Source organism: Oncorhynchus tshawytscha, linkage group LG12 (assembly GCF_018296145.1).
Source record: "Oncorhynchus tshawytscha isolate Ot180627B linkage group LG12, Otsh_v2.0, whole genome shotgun sequence".
Taxonomy (NCBI): Eukaryota; Metazoa; Chordata; class Actinopteri; order Salmoniformes; family Salmonidae; genus Oncorhynchus; species Oncorhynchus tshawytscha.
Window position 1 is genome coordinate 69,682,694 of NC_056440.1, and position 23,227 is coordinate 69,705,920.

The following is a 23,227-nucleotide window of genomic DNA, read 5'->3' on the forward strand; positions in this document are numbered from 1 at the left end:
GGGGCTCATAAGGGGGGAAGGGAATGGGGCTCACAAGGGGGGAAGAGCCGGGGGGTGCATCACCCCGCCAACCATGCCTTCCTAAGACATTCTCATTCACTAGCTAAAGCGTTGTTTGCTTTTTAAATCAATCAGGCAGTTGGATGATGAATGATTTAACACTTGTCGAAGGAAGGAGCTCAGCTCGGAATGCCTTCCGTTTTCCCTCACGGTCACAGGAGAGACAGACAGCCTGACAGAGAGGAGAGGAGCACAGGAATAAACACCATTCCCTTTCATATTCCAGCTCCTCTTCTTTTCATGTGTTGATGTTTATGTCAATGCTGGCAGCTCACTAATCTGCTATCAGTGACAGTTTTGAACTTTCGATTCACTCTGAGCCTAAATCACTATCACAACCAACTCTGCAATACCTTGTTACAGTGTTTATCTCAGGATGAACCGGTAGGAAGAAGGGTAACAAGTTCAGCAACTCAAAGATAACAGTCTTAATTTCTACGGCTCATGTGAAAGTAATTATATGCCATGTCTGGGCATACTGGTACCATAGTGTCTTGAGTTGTCCTCCAGTAACAAACACGTACTTAGGTTACTACAATGCAATTACCATTTTACCTTGTAATTCTCATATATTTATTTTATAATGCTATTATTTTTCAAATTAGTAACAATCCATTGACTTGCAATCACACAGAAATAGAGGCTAAATACAGGTAAAATGACACACAATGGTAATCAAAGGTATTGCAATGCTCTTTTGTTCAGCTGAATTGTGCATGTCAAGGAAATGCTGCCCCCTGGTGGAATGTATATGTTATTGCCTGCAGGTACCAGACAGGATATCTCATATTGGCGCGTCAAATTGCCATTCCACAAACCCTTTCTGTTGAAAGTTGACACTTCGACAACAGAGTATACAAAATAAACTTTTGTTAAGCACAGTCAAGTTCAGCAGACACGTCTACTGACAAGTTGTCCAACAAGAGTCGTAAAAAAATATGACAATAGAATATCGATTCAATACAATAAGCTTCACAATGAATCAGCGATGACACATTTTTTAAATAAATAATGAGTTGCCTGTTTGGCATGTTATTTTGCCATTAATACGTGTCACATATCAGTTTGCAAACAATGCAAAAAAATATATAACAAAAATAATGCCGCATACAAACATGGTCTATTTTTTCTTTCTTGAGTAAGGCAGTTCCAAAATGCATGTGTTTCAGCCTTGCTCAGCTTTTTCTGTGGTGGAGAGGCAGCCAGCAGAAAATACAGAGGGTAGGCGTTGGTAATCTTCTCTAGTTGCACTGTGATTGGCTCAGTGTTCTGTCACTCATGGGACACAATGTCACCTCAGAACCTACAGGGTGACCAAGGCAGTTCAAGCCCTCTTGGGTGCTGCCATAGATTTACATGATGAAGTGCCCATCCAAGTGAGGCTCAAGGTCGCCACATATAAAAGGACTTCAAATCACGTTACACTATATCTACCATAGCTTTGATTGGACTGATCATGTCAACATCATACTTTCAAAATCTTAGCTAGCAAGCTAGGCAAGCAGTCATCAATATGAATCACGTCGACAATCTACTGGCAAATCTTTTTCAATCATTGTCATATGAAGAGAAATTATAGCTAAAACGTATCGGTGATTATCGCCCATTGGACATAAACATTACACAACAAGTTGTAAATCGCAAATTCAACAATGAGTGGTTTGGAAGGAATCAGAGGCTAACTGCAAGCGCTTAAAAGCAATCACTATTTTACTTCCTCTGCCTGCTATTCGGTGGAGAGGGTGTGTGGTCCAAGTCTGAGTTTAAGGGTATCTTTTCCAAGCTTAAAAGGAGAAACATTCACACACAATACCATGGGCCACAAAAGGTTGAATACACTGGCCATGCTGTCAATCCAGCAGCATGACTTATGCAGAGTTCAAAACAACTGGAAACTGGAAACAAAACAATCTCAGTCATCAGTGAGTTCAAGACAACTGGGAACACGGAAAAAACGAGCTCAGATGGGAAAAATAAGTTTTGAACGGTCATCCAACCAGGAATTCCAAGTTGGGAACTTGGGCCTCTTTCTAGAGCTCTGACCTGAAGATCACTGACGTAATGATTCAACCTTGTTTTTTCAGAGTTCCCAGTTGTCTTGAAAGCACCATAATTCCAGAGAATGCCAGACTTTGATGACAAAGTTTTATGACATAATTTTCCGACACTGCGCCACCTTCCTGTTCAGTGAGCACAGCACAGCAATGGTGAGTCCAGAAATGTATTGTATGCTACTGCATAAATTATGTAATATGCCTTGGGAGATATGTACAGTTGAACTCGGAAGTCGACATACACTTAGGTTGGAGTCATTAAAACTCGTTTTTCAACCACTCCACAAATTTCTTGTTAACAAACTATAGTTTTGGCAAGTCGGTTAAGACATCTACTTCTTGCATGACACAATACATTTTTCCAACAATTGTTTACAGACAGATTTTTTCACTTATAATACACTGTATTACAATTCCAGTGGGTCAGAAGTTCACATACACTAAGTTGACTGTGCCTTTAAACAGCTTGGGAAATTCCAGAAAATGATGTCATGGCTTTAGAAGCTTCTGATAGGCTAATTGACATAATTTGAGTCAATTGGAGGTGTACCTGTGGATGTATTCAAGGCCTACCTTCAAACTCAGTGCCTCTTTGCTTGACATCATGGGAAAATCTAAAGAAATCAGCCAAGACCTCAGTGTTGGCTGTGTTCTGTCTCCTAGAGATGAACGTACTTTGGTGCGAAAAGTGCAAATCAATCCCAGAACAACAGCAAAGGACCTTGTGAAGATGCTGGAGGAAACAGATCCAAAAGTATCTATATCCACAGTAAAACAAGTCCTTATATTGACATAACCTGAAAGGCCGCTCAGCAAGGAAGAAGCCACTGCTCCAAAACCTGCCATAAAAAAGCCAGGCTGCGGTTTGCAACCGCACATGGAGACAAAGATCGTACTTTTTGGAGAAATGTCCTCTGTTCTGATGAAACAAAAATAGAACTGTTTGGCCATAATGACTATTGTTATGTTTGGAGGAAAAGGGGGATGCTTGCAAGCTGAAGAACACCATCCCAACCGGGAAGCACGGGGGTGGCAGCATCATGTTGTGGGGGTGCTTTGCTGCAGGACGGACAGGTGCATGATGGCATCATGAGGATGGAAAATTATGTAGATATATTGAAGCAACATCTCAAGACATCAGTCAGGAAGTTGAAGCTTGGTCGCAAATGGATCTTCCAAATGGACAAGGACCCCAAGCAGACTTCCAAAGTTGTGGCAAAATGGCTTAAGGACAACAAAGTCAAGGTATTGGAGTGGCCATCACAAAGCTCTGACCTCAATCCTATAGAAAATTTGTGGGCAGAACTGAAAAAGTGTGTTCGAGCAAGGAGCCCTACAAACCTGACTCAGTTACACCAGCTCTGTCGGGAGGAATGGGCCAAATTTCACCCAACTTATTGTGGGAAGCTTGTGGAAGGTTACCCGAAACGTCTGACCCAAATTAAACAATTTAAAGGCAATGCTATCCAAATACTAATTGAGTGTATACAAATTTCTGAACCACTGGGAAGGTGATGAAATAAATAAAAGCTTAAATAAATCATTCTCTCCACTATTATTCTGACATTTCACATTATTAAAATAAAGTGGTGATCCTAACTGACCTAAGACAGGGGAAATTTTACTAGAATTAAATGTCAGAAATTGTGGAAAAACTGAGTTTAAATGTAGTTGGCTAACGTGTATGTAAACTTCCGACTTCAACTGTATACTGGAGCTAAGACAGTGATACTAAGTGTATGTTGTGTAGTAAGCTGTTAGTAGCCAATATGCATCCCCTCATAACTGGTGGTGCACATGGAGCCTATAGCCTGTTTTAGAGAAATATCCTTGAATATTGTAAGAGATTTCCTTATCTGTTTATATGCCCCCTTTATTTATTATATGGTTCTGACTTGGTGTATGAAACTGTAAGAAAGGCCTATGTTCTGAATTCTGTCGCTGTACATTTCAAAAGTGCTGAACAAATAGATATATTGACTATGTCCTTTTTAGCGCGCTCTTTAATGTCTTAATCGAAAGGACAGACTGCCTCTTATCCGCTCATCATTCCCTTATGCCATAGTTTGTACATCTCAATTTTCAGTAGAAACCACATTTGTTTAAGCAAGTCAGCCATATGAGCTATGTTTTTTAAAAAGGCAGTAAATGAGGCTGAATTAACTGTTTAGCTGCCAGACAAGGCTCCGCTGAGAGCCAGGTGTAGCGGTGGTAAGGATTCACTCCATGGTGCTGAAAAGAAAGCTCTGCTGTTGGGACAGCTTTATGAAGGCCCTAACAGTTTGTGGACACCGTTTGTCACCTTTATAGTGCAATTAATGTATTGTTTAGTGTTGTGTTGTGTAGTGGCTTTGCTGGCATGCAAAACAATTTTAAAAAGTTTGCCCCACCAAGATTGACATGCTAAAATCGCCACTGCAATTAATAACATTTCCACAGGTGATAATAAGCACATTTCTATGAAATATTTACAAGCACATAAAATTTTGAAAACAGGAGACCCGGAAGAGTCATTCAAATAAGGTTCCAGAGCTACTGCTCTATCAAAATAATACTATATAATTACACATAAAAACACAATACAAATGTTTGTGTCAAATACAGACCTGTCTGGATAAAAGCTCAATCGGCAAAGACCTGACAAATGCAACATGTCTAAACTGACATAATGTAAGTCAGATAGATTATATTTTGTTCACTAGTTTCAGATCACAGTTTACACTATACGCATACAAATACAATGTTGTTACTACAGCAATTACAGTTACAAGAAGGACATAATGTAAAGTGTAACGACAACCATAAATCTATTCCAATTGTCTCAGAGGCTTCAGTAATGTAAAGTGAGACTACAGAGAGACAGCTAGGTGGCAGGCTATAACCACTTCATCTCTTTTGATATCCTCAGGGAATGTGTCTGCATACATTTGACAGTCAAATTCTTTACAACTATACCTAATGGTAAAACCTAGCTACCTAGAGCAGGCCAGTGTGTAGATTAGTCTTCTATGAAATAGATTACCGCTTCACCATCCAATGCAATGCAGGCCTTTCCATCATAAGGCATATCAAATGATGAGTTTCCCAAAAGCCAGAGGATATATACATTCAGCAACTGTATTTTTCAATGTAATTAACTAAATCCATCTTTTTGAATTAATATATCCCTCTGTGCAACTGATTCACTGAACAACTAAGGGCATGTCACACTGTGGTAGTGACAGTGGGGTAGTAACTCTTACCTGTAGGGTAGTTGCTCTGAAGGTGGCCCCTGCAGTGGGGGTGGCAGTTCGGGGGGAGATGTTGTTCTGGGCCTGGGTCTGGGCTTGGGCCTGTGCCTGGGCAAGGGCCTGCTGTGGGACCATCACCAGCTGACCCATCTCAGTGCGCACCAACACCATTCCTAGAGTGCAGACAGAGCAATCACACACAATATACTCAGTCAAAGTCAATATACTGACCTAAAAGGCACCTGGGCTGGCTGTCAATGAAATGCACCCATTTCAGTCACATAGTGACCCTAGAAAGTGACAAGGAGACCAGTGACAAGGAGATCACGTTGGATTCATGAAACAGTAGTGTCAATTCTGATGTTCATTCTGATTTCCTAATGCCATGTTCAATCTGCCCATGAGAGCAGTACATTCCATTTACATCAGCATCAAATAGAATGAGAAATGATAGAGCTTTTATTACACAGTGTATCTGTTACTCAACATAAATGCCTCAAACAGATTTCCATAAGCCTCCTCTAGATTAACTCAGAGAAAATGTAACTATATTATACTACACATTTTCTCACTAATACACAAAAGCTACTTTAATCACTGAACATTTTGGGTAGGCTAATGGGTATGCTATACCAGTAATGTCCAGACACAAGTAGACCCTATGTGACTCACAATATGTGTAGATCTCTGCGAGAGGAATAACTGAAACAACAGCATACCACCCTGCATCTCCCAGCTGGTTTGCCTCTGAAGCTAAGCAGGGTTGGTCCTAGTCAGTCCCTGGATGGGATACCAGATAATGTTGGAGGGCTGATAGGAGGCACTCTTTCCTCTGGTCTAAAAAATGCCCCAGGGCAGTGATTTGGGACATGATCCTGAAGTGGGTTCAGAATTTTGGATGGGACGTTAAACAGATGTCCTGACTCCCTGGCTGCATTTACACAGGGAGCTCCATTCTGAAATGCTTTCCACTAATTGGTATTTTGACCAATCACATCAGATCCTTTCACATCAAGTTCCTCTAAGGTAAGGTTTCCCAATCTCGGTCCTGGGGGCCCACGGGTGCACATTTTGGTTTTTGCCCTAGCACTACACAGCTGATTCAAATAACCAATTCATCATCAAGCTTTGATCATTTGAATCAGCTGTGTAGTGCTAGGGCAAAAACCAAAACGAAGGAGGGGGGGATGGGGGGACTTTGGGAAACCTTGCTCTGAAGAATGAACGTGTCCAGATCCTCAAAAAGTTATACAGATACACCATTGAGAGCATCTTGTCTGGCTGCATCACCACTTGGTAAGGCAACTGAAAGGCACCCAACTGCAAGGCGCTACAGAGGGTGGTGAGTAAGGCCCTGTACATCACTGGGGGCGAGCTGCCATCCAGGACCTCTATTCCAGGTGTTGTCAGAGGAAGGCCCAAAAATGTTTCAAAGATTCCAGCCACCCAAGCCATTGACTGTTCTCTCTGCTATAATACCGCACAGCAAGCAGTACCAATGCACCAAGTCTGGAAACAACAGGACCCTGAACAGCTTCTATTCCCAAACCATAAGTCTGCTAAATAGCTAATCAAATGGATACTCAGACTATCTGCATTGACCGTTTTAGCACTAACTCTCTTGCACTCTACGCACACACACTGGACTATACCCACACACTCATACATACTGTACCTACACCCCAATACACACATACACTACATAATTACTGCATTTAAAATACAGTAGATTCCATTTAGATGTTTTGTTACTGGCCTACACACAATACCCTATAATGTCAAAGTGGAATTATGTTTTTCTAAATGTTTACAAATTAATAAAACATTTAAATCTGAAATGTCTTGAGTCAATAAGTATTCAACCCCTTTGTTACTGGTAAGCCTAAATACATTCTGGAGTAAAAATGTGCTTAAGAAGTCACATAATAAGTTGCATGGACTCACTCTGTGTTCAATAATAGTGTTTAACATTATTTTTTATGACTACCTCATCTCTGTACCCCATACATACAATTATGTGTAAGGTCCCTCAGTCGAGAAGTGCATTTCAAACACAGATTCAACAACAAAGACCTGGGAGGTTTTCCAATGCCTCGCAAAGGGCACCTATTGGTAGATGTGTAAAGATTTTTAAAACGCAGACATTGAATATCCCTTTGAGCATGGTGAAGTTATTAACTACACTTTGGATGATGTATCAATACACCCAGTCACAAAGATGCAGGCGTCCTTCCTAACTGAGTTAATGGAGAGGAAGGAAACTGCTCAGGGATTTCACCATGAGGCCAAAGCAGTCTTAAAACAGTAAACATTGAATGGCTGTGATAGCAGAAAACTGAGGATGAATCAACAACATTGTAGTTAATCCACAATACTAACCTAATTGACAGAGTGAAAAGATAAGCACAGGGAAAATCCTAGAGGAAAACCTGGTTTAGTCTGTTTTCCATCAGACACTGCAAGATTAATTCACAATGCCAAATTTATACTGAAGTTACTTACCAAGAAGACAGTGAATGTTCCCGAGTGACAGTTTTGACTTATCTATTTGAAAGTCTATGGTAAGACCTGAAAATGGTTGTCTAGCAATGATTAACAGCCAATTTGACAGAGCTTGAAGAATTTCTAAAATAATAATGTGAAAATGTTGCACAATGCAGGTGTGGAAAGCTATTACAGAGACACACCCAGAAAGTCGCACAGCTGTAATCTCTACCAAAGGTGCTTCTACAAAGTATTTCAATGAGTTATTTCTGCATTTCATTTTCAATACATTTGCTAAAATTTCTAAAAACATGTATTCACGTTGTCATTATGGGGTATTGTGTGTAGATGGGTGAGACGTTTTTTTAAAATCCAATTTGAATTCAGGCTGTAACGCAACAAAATGTGGAATACGTCAAGGGGTGTGAATAGTTTCTGAAGGCATTGAATAGTCACCTCAACTACCTCGTACCCCTGCACACCGACTCGGTATTGGTACTCCCTGTATATAGTAGCAATGTTATGTTTAATCTTTATTTAAACATTATATTCACTGTATATTCATTCCTCGTGTCAGTATTTGTATTGTTATCTTCAACTTTGTTGTTGGAAAAGACCCGTAAGCATTTCACTGTTAGGCTACACCTGTTGTTTACGAAGCATGTGACAAATACAATTTAATTTGACATCAGATATTTTTCAGAGCTAATCTGATTAGTCAGCATACAAAAATATCTGAATTAGGCTGCCAGTGTAAACGCCACATCAGTGGTCAGTAAAGATCCCATGGCTCTTATCATAATAGTAGGGGTGTTAACCCCAGTGTCCTGGCTAAATTCCCAATCTGGCCCTCATACCATCATGGCCACCTAATCATCCCCCTCCTCTGTAACTATTCCACAGGTTGTTGCTGTAAATGAGAATGAGTTCTCAGTCAACTTACCTGGGAAAATAAGGGTTGAATAACATAACCAAATAGTCTCTTAAACAGCACTTTGGATGTGATCTGTCCCCTTCACTGTTCTGAGCCTGCCTGAACAGCCTCATAGACAGGTGCTTACTCATTCAAACACCAGAGTTAGAAAAACAGGCCAACTTCAACTCATAAACAAGTAACCTCAATTGAATCCTCTGAAAGCAGGCAATCAGAACACTAAGTCCTTTAGACACAACCTCAATCTCAGTCATAAAAGTGAGCCTCAAATCATCAGAGCATGACTGTCTCATTGTTTTTAAACGCACACAGCATGGATTCATTCAGACTGTTAATTTATCGCTTGCAAACACATGGGAGACCTAATCATGCGCCACGCTGAGCACATATGCAGCACTCACAGTGGATTGTCTTCAGGCATGTATTGGTGAGATGAGATGCAATATGGTCTAGCGGTTGAGAAATGCTCATAAACTCATGAATTGCCAGACAGTGATGTGTTCTGGGCCAGGAGTTCCCTGCACTCCATGAAACTTCTCTTCTCCATTTAACTGAGATTTGAATGATTCTGCAAATCAGAATATATCATAGCAGAGGTATGCATATCCCGCTATTTGTTTATTTTAAATGTGTAACTTTGAGAGTACTATAGGACAGTGGCAAGTCTAATCTCCACTAGAGCTGGGCGATATGGACAAAAATCCATATTGCCTTAAATTGCCTGAATTAATGCAATAACGATAATTTAATTATCCTTTAAACAACTACTAGTTTGATGGTTATAGCCATCAATTATCCCATTAACAATCACCCATATTAGCAATCTTATTTCATTTCAAACTTCATATTTCTCTCTTATAGGCTACTTATCGTAATGAACAATATCAGCAAAATGCCTGTGATCAGGGTTAGGTGTCGATATTTTTTTTAAAGTCCCTATTCTAATTCATATTCTCTACTGAGTCAAAGTTTTTGAGCCACAAGAAAACATGATCACATACAAAATGCATGAGTAGGCCTATCTGTCTGTTGGGCCAACACAGTGATATTGTTCCTTATGGAACTTGAGTGGCTCTTTCCCGTGCCTCATGCAGCTCATGGTAACAACTTTGAGAGATGAATACCAATAGAGGAGATCATGTCTCGTGTGTTTTTTATGTCCTGCCACTTCATTAAACTTGCCCATTGGCAAAATATGTACATGCTTGTGATGTGAGAAAAGTAATTTGATTGGGTGATATCAAGCAGATGTGGAACTTTCTTAGAAACGGAATGACGCATGCCATTGTGTACTGTGTTCTGTCATATTATCAATGCCATTGAAATATACTGTATATTATATACAGTATACCAGTAGGCATTTTTGTCACCATACCAACTGAGCAGTGAACATTTTGCTCACATGCAGTCTTGGTTGTGATCTTTGTGTTGTGTTGATAATGGGTGTCATGAATCATGTAATAACTTTATTCAATCTCAGATATGTCTTCAACATTATACAGAATTAACTTAAAATCAATACAGATGTAAAGGAGAAGTTGTTTTTTAACAACCAAATCTCTCTTTTTTTTTTAATGTAAATGATGGGTTATTAGGTTCCAGACAACTTTTTTATGATTTCACGTGTTTGAGAAACTTACACCAAACAGCAAATAACTTCCTCATCCGTGTTGTGTAGTATGGGGGCCCCCCCCAAAAAACATGAACAAAGGCCGCAGAAACAACCAAATACATATTTTTAGAAAAAGCAAAGCTCTCAGTATAGTGACGCAGCTCTTTAGATGTTCTACACATTAAATTGTGTCATTCCGAACTTTATACAAAATATTATATTCACTTTTGCGTGACTCGAGCTGTTTCCCCTATCCAAGTGTTCCATTCTCCATGCTGCTACAGGTAACTGCCAAAATAAAGAAAACACCAACATAAAGCATTTTAATAGCACGTTGGAACACCACAAGCCGCAAAAACAGCTTCGATGTGCCTTGGCATAGATTCTACAAGGGCCTGAAACTTCCTGTGTGTAAGCACCCCATGCTTTCTGTATGCTTTGTATCCATAATTTACTCAAGTGTTTCCTTTATTTTGACGGTTACCTGTAAAATGGAAGGAGAGGTATTGCTCGTCACAAAAAAATGTCTATATAAATGTTGTGGATAAAGTTCGGAATGGCACAATTTCATATGTAAAACAACTAAAGACCTGCATCACTATACTGACAAAAAAAGGACGCATCTGTTTTTGGAGCCTTTGTTCATGGTTTTTCAGGGCCTCTATACTACAACGAGGATGAGAAGAGGATTTGCTGTTTGGGGCAAGTTTCTAAAAAAACATGTGAAATCACACAAAAGGTGTCTGGACCCTTCTATAACATGACATTTAGATCAAAAATAGAGATTTGGTTGTAAAAAAAAAACTACTCCTTTAATCTGTACAGAATGTACAGATTTAAATCTGTATTGACAGGTGTTTTATCAAATGAATGCTACTTTGCCCAAATCATATTCAGAAGCTGCTGTGTCTTTGGGAATCTTGAGGAAGTGAACAGGGAAATGATGAAGGAACACATCACATGTCCAGGTAATGTTTTACATTAAAGTACACCATTGATGTAATGACAAAGCACAGGGCTCTCAAAAAGACCTGCCCAGTTTCATTGTTTTGATCTGAGCAGATTTCCCCTCTCTCTGATTTGAAGAGAAATTCATCCTCCTAACACCTTACCCGGTGGGATGGTAAACCCAGGTGGCAGTTGAATGGTCGTCTGTGGTTGTTGGGGGGGTCTGACAATCAGCTGGGGGGCAACAATTCTTTGAGCTGCTTGTACTCCCGGTTGAAGCAGAGGCTGTGTAGCTGTGGCCACAGACGGAGACCTTACCATTCCAACCGTTGTTGTTTGTCCAACAACATTGACAGCAGGCTTTGCCATGACAAGACTTGCAGTAGAAGTCGCTGCTAGGTTGAAAACAGCAGATGGAGAGGAAACAGAGTTTATTACGGAATTGACAACACCTAACGGACTGGACATGGTTATTTTGGACTGCACGGGAGCGTCCAACTTCGCTTCAGAACCCTCTTTTTTGTGGTTCACTTGCGAAGCTGCTGCAGAAGTGATCGGTCCTATCGCGCCTTGTTTAACCAAGGCCGAGACGGTAGTGCCATTTCCATTCTGCGCGATGCTCGCTACAATGTGACTTGGTAGTCTTTGCAAAGCAATAGTAGGAGTCCCCTTATCCAGGGGAATCGCTGATTGAGTTGAGGAAATGCTGGAGCTAGATAAAGTGAAATTCGTCGTATTTACACAAGATGTAACGTCAACGGTCCGACTTGAGTTTGCTGCACTTGCACTGCTAGACACAGTGTTAACGTTATTAATCAACGCATCAGTTCCCGCGGCAGGGGGATTATTCCTTGACGTTACCGCTCCTCCGGTACCGTTCAAACTCTGTATTCCCGCCGATGCACTCCGTAACGATGCAGTTATGCGTTTTCTTGGATGATCGACACTGTCTGTTGAGGTCTGACCTGAAGCCAGAGCGGAACCTCGGCTGGTGGTGCTGCTGATGATGATGATACTGCTGTTGACAAGCGGAGAAGTTGTTACACCACCAGATGCAGGTAGTGTTGTGATAGATGATGTTCCATGTGATTGCAAACCGCTCTTGGTAGCGTTTACTCCAGTCCCTGAAGTGGTGGAAGCTTCCTCAAAAGACGGAATAGAACTCAGCGAAGAAGATGTAACGGTTTTCTCTGAGCTAATTTCGTTAGAGTTCATCTCCTGGTGCATCCCAGCTTTATGTTGTCCTTCTTGTTGTTGCTGCTGCTGCTGCTGTACTAGTGTAGTAACGTTACCCACTTGGGCTGGTAGCGTTTTCCCTAAGTGATGGTTTGCAGTGACTGTAGTCCCAGCACCTCTGTTTTCCGACTGAGTATTTGCAGGGTTGCTTTGTCCAACAAGTTGTGACTCCAAAGAGCCCACTAAATCGCTCACAGCTTTTTCATCCACCTCGGAAAATAGCATATCTTCCAGTGGGTCGGAGGTGCCCGCCATCTTTGAACATAGATCGCTGTCTAAAAATGGTAAATTAATGAAATGCGCATGCGTGTTACAAGGCATTATGGGAATTAATCTGACGTCAAAGCACCAATATTGATGTTTTTTTCTAATTTCATTGATTAATAAATGTATTACAAAACAAAATAGAGTAGTAAGGAAATTGTTTAGCACGTTACGTTTCAGGACGTAATAGTGGGAGTTCTCACAAACTCAGAAACCTCACATTTTATTATGGCAATGAAAATAGGCTTTAGTCTGGGGGTCTTTATTTATTTATTTATTTTTATTTTTTATTTCACCTTTATTTAACCAGGTAGGCCAGTTGAGAAACAAGTTCTCATTTACAACTGCGACCTGGCCAAGATAAAGCAAAGCAGTGCAACACAAACAACAACACAGAGTTACACATGGAATAAACAAGCGTACAGTCAATACAATAGTGTGTGCAAATGAGGTAAGATTAGGGAGGTAATGCAATAAATTTGCCATAGTGGCGAAGTAATTACAATTTAGCAATTAACACTGGAGTGACAGGTGTGCAGAAGATGAATGTGCAAGTCGAGATACTGGGGTGCAAAGGAGCAAAACATTATAATAATATGGGGATGAGGTAGTTGGATAGGCTATGTACAGGTGCAATGATCTGTGAGCTGCTCTGACAGCTGATGCTTAAAGTTAGTGAGGGAGAAATTAGTCTCCAGCTTCAGTGATTCGTTCCAGTCATTGGCAGCAGAGAACTGGAAGGAAAGACGACCAAAGAAGGAATTGGCTTTGGGCGTGACCAGTGAGTTATACCTGCTGGAACGCGTTCTACGGGTGGGTGTTGTTATCATGACCAGTGAGCTGAGATAAGGCAGAGCTTTACCTAGCATAGACTTATAGATGACCTGGAGCCAGTGGGTCTGGCGACCAATATGTAGCGAGGGCCAGCCGACTAGAGCATATAGATTGCAGTGGTGGATGGTATAAGGGGCTTTGGTGACAAAACGGTTTGCACTGTGATAGACTGCATCCAGTTAGCTGAGTAGAGTATTAGAACCTATTTTGTAAATCACCCGAAGTCAAGGATCGGTAGGATAGTCAGTTTTACGAGGGTATGTTTGGCAGCATGAGTGAAGTATGCCTTGTTGCAAAATAGGAAGCTGATTCTAGATTTAATTTTGGATTGGAGATGCTTAATATGAGTCTGGCAGGAGAATTTACAGTCTAACTAGACAACTACGTGTTTGTAGTTGTCCACATATTCTAAGTCAGAACCGTCCAGAGTAGTGATGCTGGACGGGCAGGCAGGTGCGGGTGTAACGGATGTGAAACGGCTAGCTTAGTTAGCGGTGCGCGCTACATAGCGTTTCAATCGGTGACGTCACTTGCTCTGAGACCTTGAAGTAGTAGTTCCCCTTGCTCTGCAAGGGCCGCGGCTTTTGTGGAGCGATGGGTAACGATGCTTCGAGGGTGACTGTTGTTGATGTGTGCAGAGGGTCCCTGGTTCGCGCCCGGGTATGGGCGAGGGGACGGTCTAAAGTTATATTGTTACACGGGCAGCTATCGGTTGAAGAGCATGTATTTAGTTTTACTTGCATTTAAGAGCAGTTGGAGGCCACGGAAGTAGAGTTGTATGGCATTGAAGCTCGTCTGGAGGTAAGCTAACACAGTATCCAAAGAAGGGCCAGATGTATACAGAATGGTGTTGTCTTCGTAGAGGTGGTTCAGAGAATCACCAGCAGCAAGCGCGACATCATTGATGTATACAGAGAAAATAGTTGGCCCGAGAATTGAACCCTGTGGCACACCCATAGAGACTGCCTGAGGTCCGGACAATAGGCCCTCCGATTTGACACACTGAACTCTGCCTGAGAAGTAGTTGGTGAACCAGGCAAGGCAGTCATTTAAGAAACCAAGGCTGTTGAGTCTGCTGATAAGAATGTGGTGATTGACAGAGTCGAAAGCCTTGGTCAGGTCAATGAATATGGCTGCACAGTATTGTCTTTTATCGATGGCAGTTATGATATCGTTTAGGACCTTGAGCGTGGCTGAGGTGCACTCATGACTAGCTCGGAAACCAGATTGCATAGCGGAGAAGGTACGTGGAATTCAAAATGGTTGGGGATCTGTTTGTTAACTTGGCTTTCGAAGACCTTAGAAAGGCAGGGTAGGTCTGTAGCAGTTTGGGTCTAGAGTGTCTCCCACTTTGAAGAGCGGGATGACCTCGGCAGCTTTTCAAAATTTGGGGATCTCAGACGATACGAAAGAGAGGTTGAACATGCTAGTAATAGGGGCTGCAACAATTTCGGCAGATACTTTTAGAAAGAGAGATTCCAGATTGTCTAGCCCAGCTGATTTGTAGGGGTCCAGATTTTGCAACTCTTTCAGAACATCAGCTATCTGGATTTGGGTGAAGGAGAAATGGGGAGGCTTGGGCAAGTTGCTATGGGGGGGTGCAGGGCTGTTGACCGTGGTAGGGTTAGCCAGGTGGAAAGCATGGCCAGCCGTCGAAAAATGCTTATTGAAATTCTTAATTATCGTGGATTTATCGGTGGTGACAGTGTTTCCTAGCCTCAGTGCAGTGGGCAGCTGGGAGGAGATGCTCTTATTCTCCATGGACTTCACATCAAATATAGAGTAGCATATGGTCCCTAGGACATATTCTATTTGTTGTCAAAGAGATTTTATTTTGACACTTGCCACAGACACAACTGGAAATATTTAGTAGACCAAATAATTTAAGGACATATTCTATTTGTTGTCACAAGAGATTTTATTTTGACACTTGCCACAGACACAACTGGAAATATTTAGTAGACCAAATAATTTAAGGACATATTCTATTTGTTGTCACAAGAGATTTTATTTTGACACTTGCCACAGACACAACTGGAAATATTTAGTAGACCAAATAATTTAATGTGTCAACGATCTCTTCCATCAACATGTCCCCACCAGTCAAGGTTTGTTGCTGCGGCTAGCTGTGGCTGGAACTGCTGGAAGGACATTTTGTTAGATGAAGAAGATTGCAACTGCACCCTAGTCTTTATTGCAGATTACAGTAAAATAAATGATACATTGTGGAAATTGCTTAATTAAACAAACGTTGTCTTTTTATGTATTTTTGTGCATAAGGGATGGGCAAGAGAGTTGGGCGATAAGATATCCAGTGGCAGCAATGAAAAATGTACATCAACTCTAGTTGGCAGTCTCAGATCTAGGATCAGTTTCTCTCTCCCAATCCCAGAAAGTATCTAGTAGGGCGAGAAAATCTTTGAAAGATAGCATGATCCCGTGAAAACTCGCGATATTTACGGTTTACAGAGAGGATTTCCCACCATTCTATGCGGTGAGGCAAGGCATCATATGAAAACGGCCATGTCGTGGTGCTAGCAAATTGGTGGAAGAACGAACGGGCAATATTCTTTGTTAGAAGTGTACAAACAGGACTAAATAGGTAGTTACTTGCCATATACTTTTGTAATATATATTTATTTTCCACACTCAAAGAAAAAGGAAGACGGTATGAGTGGAGGGACGCCCTACATCGGGAGTAAAATTAGCCTAATCTCGAAGGCCGAGATTCGTTATGAAGGAATTTTATACACAATTGATACCGAAAATTCGACTGTTGCTCTCGCCAAAGGTAAGTTAAAACGTATACCTTGCAAAAAAATAAGTCGATAAATTGAAAACACCTCACTTTTTTACTAGTAACGCAATGCAGGCATTTAGTCTGTCACTGTCAAATTGTTCACAATGCTAGTTAGCATAGCTAGTAGTTAGCTTTGTCGAATGCTTAATAATGCTTCTGGCAGGCTAGTTTAAGTTAGCATAGCTAATTTAGCTATCCCGTTTCACTGCAAACGCCCTGGCCTGTTTCATTCATGCTTTGTTGTTGTATAAATTAGTTGACCGGGTTATCGTTTCAGCCAACTTGCATGATTAGTTAGCGGTTAATGTGGTAATGGGAAATCAGATCCTGCACGGCGTTTCATTTTGTTAATACTAGACTACAATGAATAGCGGATTATCTGGCAGACAATCAATGATAGTGACACTGTTGTAATCTGTCTCTGTCTGGTATTTGTTTATCCACACAGTCCGCTCCTTTGGCACTGAGGACCGCCCTACTGACAGGCCAATTCCACCACGAGATGAAGTCTTCGAGTACATCATCTTCAGAGGGAGCGATATCAAGGACCTGACAGTTTGCGAGCCACCGAAAGCCACCAGCTCCCTGCCTCAGGACCCTGCCATTGTTCAAGTAAGCAGGACATTGCTCTAGTCAATGACTCATTTGTAAATGTATTTGCTTTTTTATGTATTTAATAATAGTTCTGAATGTGGTTCAACATTTTGTTTTACTTCCCCAGTCCTCTATTGGATCCACCAATGCTCCACCCCCATCATTCCAGTCTGTGGGCTCATATGCACCCTTTAGCAGCAGGGCTCCTGTCCCCCCTTACAGCCAGTTTAACCCAAGCCCCCTGGTGTCCCAGCAGTTTGGAGTTGTTGGTGGAGGTTGGTACATTCATCTTGTTGCTTCACCATTCTATCATCTCTGAGATGTCTGAAATGAAGAATGATCTTGAAAGCTCTTGTATTGTCAGTGTGTAATGCAATGCTGTTGGAACTAGTACTTTTTTTCTTTAGCATATCTGCCTCTCAATATAATACAATTTTATGTGGTATGTTGCTTGCAGTTAACATCAGTGGAGCTCTGCACTTCTTGCATTATTATAATCACATCCCTGCCTAGCCTTTGATCACTCAGTTCCATTACAGTACACAAGTAATTGGATGATGGTGTCTTCTGCATGGGGGAGTTTTTGTTAAGAAACCCAACACTTGGTCTGAACATTAGCATGCATCACTTGCGGTACAGTTTTGGAAGCATAAGGGTTTTATCTTTCATATCAGAGAGATATTATTGAAGAAAAGGTTACATTTATAGGGTTAGTGCTCCCATACGGACATATCTCCATGTTACAGTGCGTGTTTACGGAAGACAGAGGAACCACCTGTGCAAATTGGCTATCTAGCATGCTCCAAACACCTGTGTGTAACCGAAGAAGGCTGCCAGAAACGTGTCACTGAAAAATACTGTTGGCTTCAACTGTGATAAAGCTGGTTAAAACAGCAAGTGTGTATTTTGCAGTTGTGAATTTCTTTTGAAGGTGAAGTGCTTTATGTTTCTAGAACTGTATCGCAGTTTAGAATAAATTCATGTTTAAATTGAGTGTTTGGGGCTCCCGAGTGGCGCAGCGGTCTAAAGCACGCAATGCAGTAGTGCTAGAGGCGTTACTACAGTCCCGGCTTCATATCCAATTGTCCAATTGTCAGGTTAAGGGAGGGTTTGGCCGGTGGGGCTTTACTTGGCTCATCGCGCTCTAGCGACTCCTTGTGGCTGGTTAGGTACCTGCGGGCTGACTCTATATGCCAGTTGAACTGTGTTTCCTCTGACACATTGGTGCGGCTGGCTTCCGAGTTAAGCTGGCGAGCGCGCTTAAGTGGGTCAGGTTTTGGAGGAGGCATGTCTCCACCTTCGCCTCTCCCGAGCCTGTTGGGGAGCTGCAGCAATGAGCCAAGATCGAATAATTAGGGAGTAAAAAGGGCTCAAATAAAAACTAAAAATGGTTTATGTATATGTTGGCTGCTAGAGCCAGTCTTCCTTTGAATATAATCATATACGGTCCTTAGACCTTATAGGAGTAATGGCAGGCTCCTTAAGAGTACATCTTGGGCTAACCCCTGCCTTGTCCTCTAGGTCGCACCAGTCCCCAGCTGGACCCTCTGAGGAAGAGCCCTTCCCTGGAGCAGGCAGTGCAGACTTCACCCACCACTGCCCCTGCACCAGTGGGGCAAAGGAGCCCAGCTGGCCCACCAGCCAGGCCCATCACTACCCCAGGCAACCAGAAGCCCCCAGACATCCTGGAACAGAGGAGGGGTGAGGCTGTAGCCAGGCTTGGCCTGAATATCTACAATACACTGCTGTCACACAGACTAGTCTATATTGCCTGTTTAGAACAATTGCTTGATCACCTAGCTCTAAGTGAAGCACCTGGCCATATGGCTTTCTAGTTTAGAATAATGTTGTACTTGACTGATATGCCCAAATAATTGTGAGTTTGGTCCTTTTATTTTGTACTGTTTAGGCCCTGAGGTTCAGAAAATACCTAGACCAGATTCTGAGCAAGGTGGTGGTGACAACCGGAATAACCGTCAATGTGGTGAGTTGGTTCTCATTAAACTACCAGTGTACTTGTTAACCTGTTAAAACTCTCGCCCTAGCTTCTGTTGTATACTGCCTTACTGGTATTAATGTGTCCATGTTTTTCTGTCAAGATAAGATCTACATGGATTCAAATAAATTATCATCTAAACGCTGCTTTATTGTCGGACTCTGCTGTCCTGTCTTCCCAGCCGGTGGTCCTCCCCCTCAGCGCCGTGGTCGTGGAGGTGGTCACCGTGGAAGAGGCCGCTTCAACCCACTCCGGGACGGTCCCATGAAATTTGATCAGGACTTTGACTTTGAGACTGCCAACGCTCAGTTCAACAAGGAGGAGATTGAAAAAGAGTTTCAGAACAAACTCAAACTGAAAGGTACTATTTGTAATTATTATAGCATGTTCCATGCAGCAGTTATGTCATGGCCTAGCCTGGGTTCCTACCTGAAATCCCAGGCTGCCACTGTTTTGGAACTTGTGGATATTTTGTGTACTCTTTGTATCCTCTTAGCTTAATCCAAATTTATGAAGAAAATTGTTTACCCCCTTTTAATTGTCTAACATAGATGACAGGCCTGATAAAGCAGAGAAGGCTCTTAATGGAGATGAGAAGGCAGATTCTGGAGTGGAGACACAGAACAGTGAAGGCAATGCTGAGGAAGAGGAACCTGTGGTGGCCAGCATTTACTACGACAAAACTAAGTCCTTCTTTGACAACATTTCTTCTGATGATACAAGGCATGTCCCTTTTGCTCTCTTGACCAATTTTTGTATTTTTATTCATGTGCTTTGTGGTATTGATAGTCTCATACTAATGGAAATCCAAAGCATGTCGGTAGGTTCGTCTTTGGCATTAACGGTCTCATTTTGTATTTACAGGAAAGCAGCTGAGCGATCTGGAGGTTCAGGATTCCCAAGGAGGCAGACTTGGGCTGAGGAGAGGAGGATGAATTCGGAGACCTTTGGCATCCCACTGAGGCACAACCGAGGCCGGGGAGGCTTCAGAGGAAGTCGTGGCGGCATGGGCTTCCGTGGGGGCAGAGGGCGTGCCATGAGCAGAGGTTCCTTTGGACCCCCCCGCGGGGCCCCACCCGGCTTCAGGGGCGGATTCCGAGGAGGCAGCAGAGGTGGCCGGGAGTTTGTTGAATATGAATACAGGGTAAATCTTTCCTTACCATTTTGTTTACACCACATTTAAAATTGTTGGTGATTTTTATTATTCAAAAGTTACATGTACATGTGCACACACAACAAAGGACAAGACAACGTAACATCGCACTTACGATGCAAGTGAAGTTCCATATGATGCAAGTCTTTGTCTCCATATTAAAGGCTGGTTGTGTGTTCACAAGTCTAAACATGTTTTGCTTTATTCCAGAAGGATAACAAAGTGGCCGCGTAGTGCACCAGAAAGACGGATCCACCAAGAATTGTAGCCCTTCATGGTCCAGAAATATTTGTCCAAAATAATGAAGACATACTCTGTAAATTTGCCACCAGCACTGGGGTTGACTGCTTGATTTCAACGGGTGTGAATGCAGCTTCTTTACAAATTTCTTTTTTTTTCTCTGAAAAATACAACAAAGGAATATGTGCTTTTGAAAATTTATCCAGTAATCAGAGGGACAAGAACTTGTGTAAATACTGTACTGCAGTGGAATTATTCAGTATTTTTGCATCTATTTGAGTTTCTTACTAAAAATTGTATTTGATAATGTTCTGTTGTGTAAAGATGTATGCAGAAGAACGCTGATACTGTGAGTACTTTGATCCCTGAAAATAGCTTTATTTTTTTGGATATATCCTGCAATTTAACTTAGGAGCACTAAAATGCTACATAGCCTGCCGGGTCACAGTTTTTGTTTTTTATATTCTCCTAGTCTCTCAGTAGCCATTTATCCCGTGTTTTGACATTCTGCTGTACTTTGCCAAGTTTCTTAGTCAGAGAAACTCTTGTGGTGTTCCTGCTAAAATGTAAATGTTCTTGGGGTACATCAAGTAGATAAGGGGTTTAAATCATAGGCTCACTTTTTTGTAGAGATCCTGCCTTCAAATTAAGGTAGTCAGTTCACACCTTTAACATAAGCTATTTATACAAGATTGGAGTAGGTCGGACATCCTGAAAACACTTCGTATTATGGAGCATTTTCAGTAATCGGGATCATTCGTTTTATAATCATATTGAAGGAATGTATTTTCTACTGCATCACGCTGTTATTTCTGCCCCAAAGATATTGTGTGGTTGCCACTTAACTTCTGGTTTTAGAAATGCATATGAAATGAACTGATTCAGAGCTGTTGGGAAGTTTTCTCTACCCCCTCTAATAATGCCCAGTGTATCCCAACATCCGCTAATGCTGGTTGCCAACTACAGGTCGTGTTGGAAAGGACAGCAGTCTGTGATGGCGTGTGACGCACATATTTGCTCTGGCATATTTTTGTTAAATGTAGTGTTGGTGACTATTGCTCTTTACTGTAGTCAAGGGAGGCTTTTCTGCAACAATGATGACTGAACTTGGATCATCAGTCATTAGAAATGTCTATCTAGCCTTCTCCATCTACCCAATGCTTGAATATGAATTGAATTAACTGCCATGTTTTAACTAGCTGCTTAACAAGTGTCTATAGAGTTAAGTCATTGTTGACCTCTAAATGTTTGCCCTGCAAGAGAAGATGGCTGATTCTGACTTAGACTGCTGTGTAAGCAGATTGGTCTCGTCCGAAGTATGGAATGGGACTGGGAGCATAGGGCTACTTATTCTGTTTCAAAACAATTTGCAGTTCAAGTGTTACTGATGTATGTTAACATTTTTCTAGCAGACTGTCTTTACTTGATGGTCTATTGGCATGCTTGCCCTTGTATTGTGTTGCATCTAAAAACAACAATCTGGTGTGCTCAACTCTGAACCGAAAGATGCTGGTGTTTTTGTTTTTCAGTCACCCTAATGCAACTTCAGTGAAAAAAATGAAGTCTCATTCACCAGCTGTATGGACTGCGTAGGAGCCTTGCACAGAAGTGATTCTCATGCAAGCTTGTTCTGAAAAAAGAAATTGAGAACTGCCCATCTATTTGTTGGTGCGAAAATATGTTGGAGAGTAAGGGCTGTATGACGTAGGAAAAATCTTCATATTCAGCAATAATATTCTGCACAGCTAGGGTTGGGTATAGATTTATTTTGTTTAAGTCCAACCACTAAGTTTACATGAGGTTGAAGGAAACAAATGAAATTCACTTGTTGGAAGAAGTTCGATACAAGAAAAGTAGTGTAGTTACTCCAGGCCTTAAAACCAATCTACTAAGCTTCTGGAAGAATTCCTAGTGATCAAATTCCAGCATTTGTAATAAACCGCATCGGTGCTCTAAGCTTGCTATATTTGTCCCTTTCCCCATGCTTGGGGAAGTCTATTGAGCACTGTCTATTGTCCAGTGCTAGCAGTTTGGAGGATTATCCATAAAATCACACCTCTGGAAAAGATTCAGATTTCTTTTATGGGATATTTTCTTTTTATGTATAAGATACAGGGATGTGAACTGGATGTTTAAACCAGCAGAGAATGGGGTTGGATTGTTTCAGATATTCTCACTTTTTGTCAGTATGTTTGGGAGTGAAGGAAGGGGGGTTATGTATTTATCTTTAAATTGACCTACAGTATGATGACAATATGTGACATGTACTATTTGAAAACACTACAAAATAAACCTGATCTAGATCATTAAAAAATGTTGGGCAACTAGGCCAATATATCCTGTAGTTCATAAATGTGCAGTTTTACTGAATTGTTGTACAGATTGATAATACAGAGCAATGCATGGCAGCCTTATTAGCCTTGTAGGAATCACCCTGATCTTTGAGCTTGCGAGATCAAGATGGCTTGTGCGAGGCTATGGCAGCCTTGCCTTGTGATAAAACACAAAATAGTGACTCCGAACAATGATTATACACATGAGCCTGGGCAGTTGCAATAACCACATCGGTGTCAGGTCCAGAGCTAATTTGAGATTTCAAACAGTGCATATTACCTACATATTACTGTAGCGTTTTGACTACATGAGTTACTCCTTCCGACCTCTGGAATAATAAAGCCAGATATTGTTTCTAAATAAAGCAGTTGAACAGCATGGTGTACTTCAATTGGCTGCCCTATGCAGACAGGTTTTTACTCCAGATAAAAAATAAACAATTGTTCAATAACCA

General features: G+C 41.5%; 2 protein-coding genes across 4 annotated transcripts in view; one reads left to right on the forward strand and one right to left on the reverse strand.

Moving 5' to 3' along the window:
- LOC112249605 (transcription initiation factor TFIID subunit 4) overlaps nt 1–12,826 on the reverse strand; it is a 70,340-nt gene extending 57,514 nt beyond the window's left edge. For both annotated transcript variants that reach the window (XM_042331000.1, XM_042331001.1), the window contains exons 1-2: nt 11,487–12,826; nt 5,357–5,517 (exon numbers count right to left, since the gene is read on the reverse strand). In XM_042331000.1, coding sequence (XP_042186934.1) covers nt 5,357–5,517; nt 11,487–12,813 — 1,488 coding nt within the window. In that variant the 5' untranslated portion in view covers nt 12,814–12,826. The remainder of the gene's footprint in view (nt 1–5,356; nt 5,518–11,486) is intronic.
- Nucleotides 12,827–16,138: 3,312 nt separating this feature from the next.
- Nucleotides 16,139–23,227, forward strand: LOC112249330 (protein LSM14 homolog A). 2 transcript variants are annotated; one of them, XM_024419178.2, is made up of 9 exons: nt 16,139–16,447; nt 16,905–17,068; nt 17,178–17,325; nt 18,572–18,751; nt 18,960–19,034; nt 19,228–19,407; nt 19,598–19,769; nt 19,911–20,190; nt 20,410–23,227. In XM_024419178.2, exons 1-9 carry the CDS (start codon nt 16,327–16,329, stop codon nt 20,431–20,433), a joined length of 1,344 nt encoding a protein of 447 aa, XP_024274946.1. In that variant the 5' UTR covers nt 16,139–16,326; the 3' UTR covers nt 20,434–23,227. The 2 variants fall into 2 exon arrangements, with proteins under 2 accessions (XP_024274946.1, XP_024274947.1); XM_024419179.2 differs by having other exon boundaries at nt 20,413–23,227.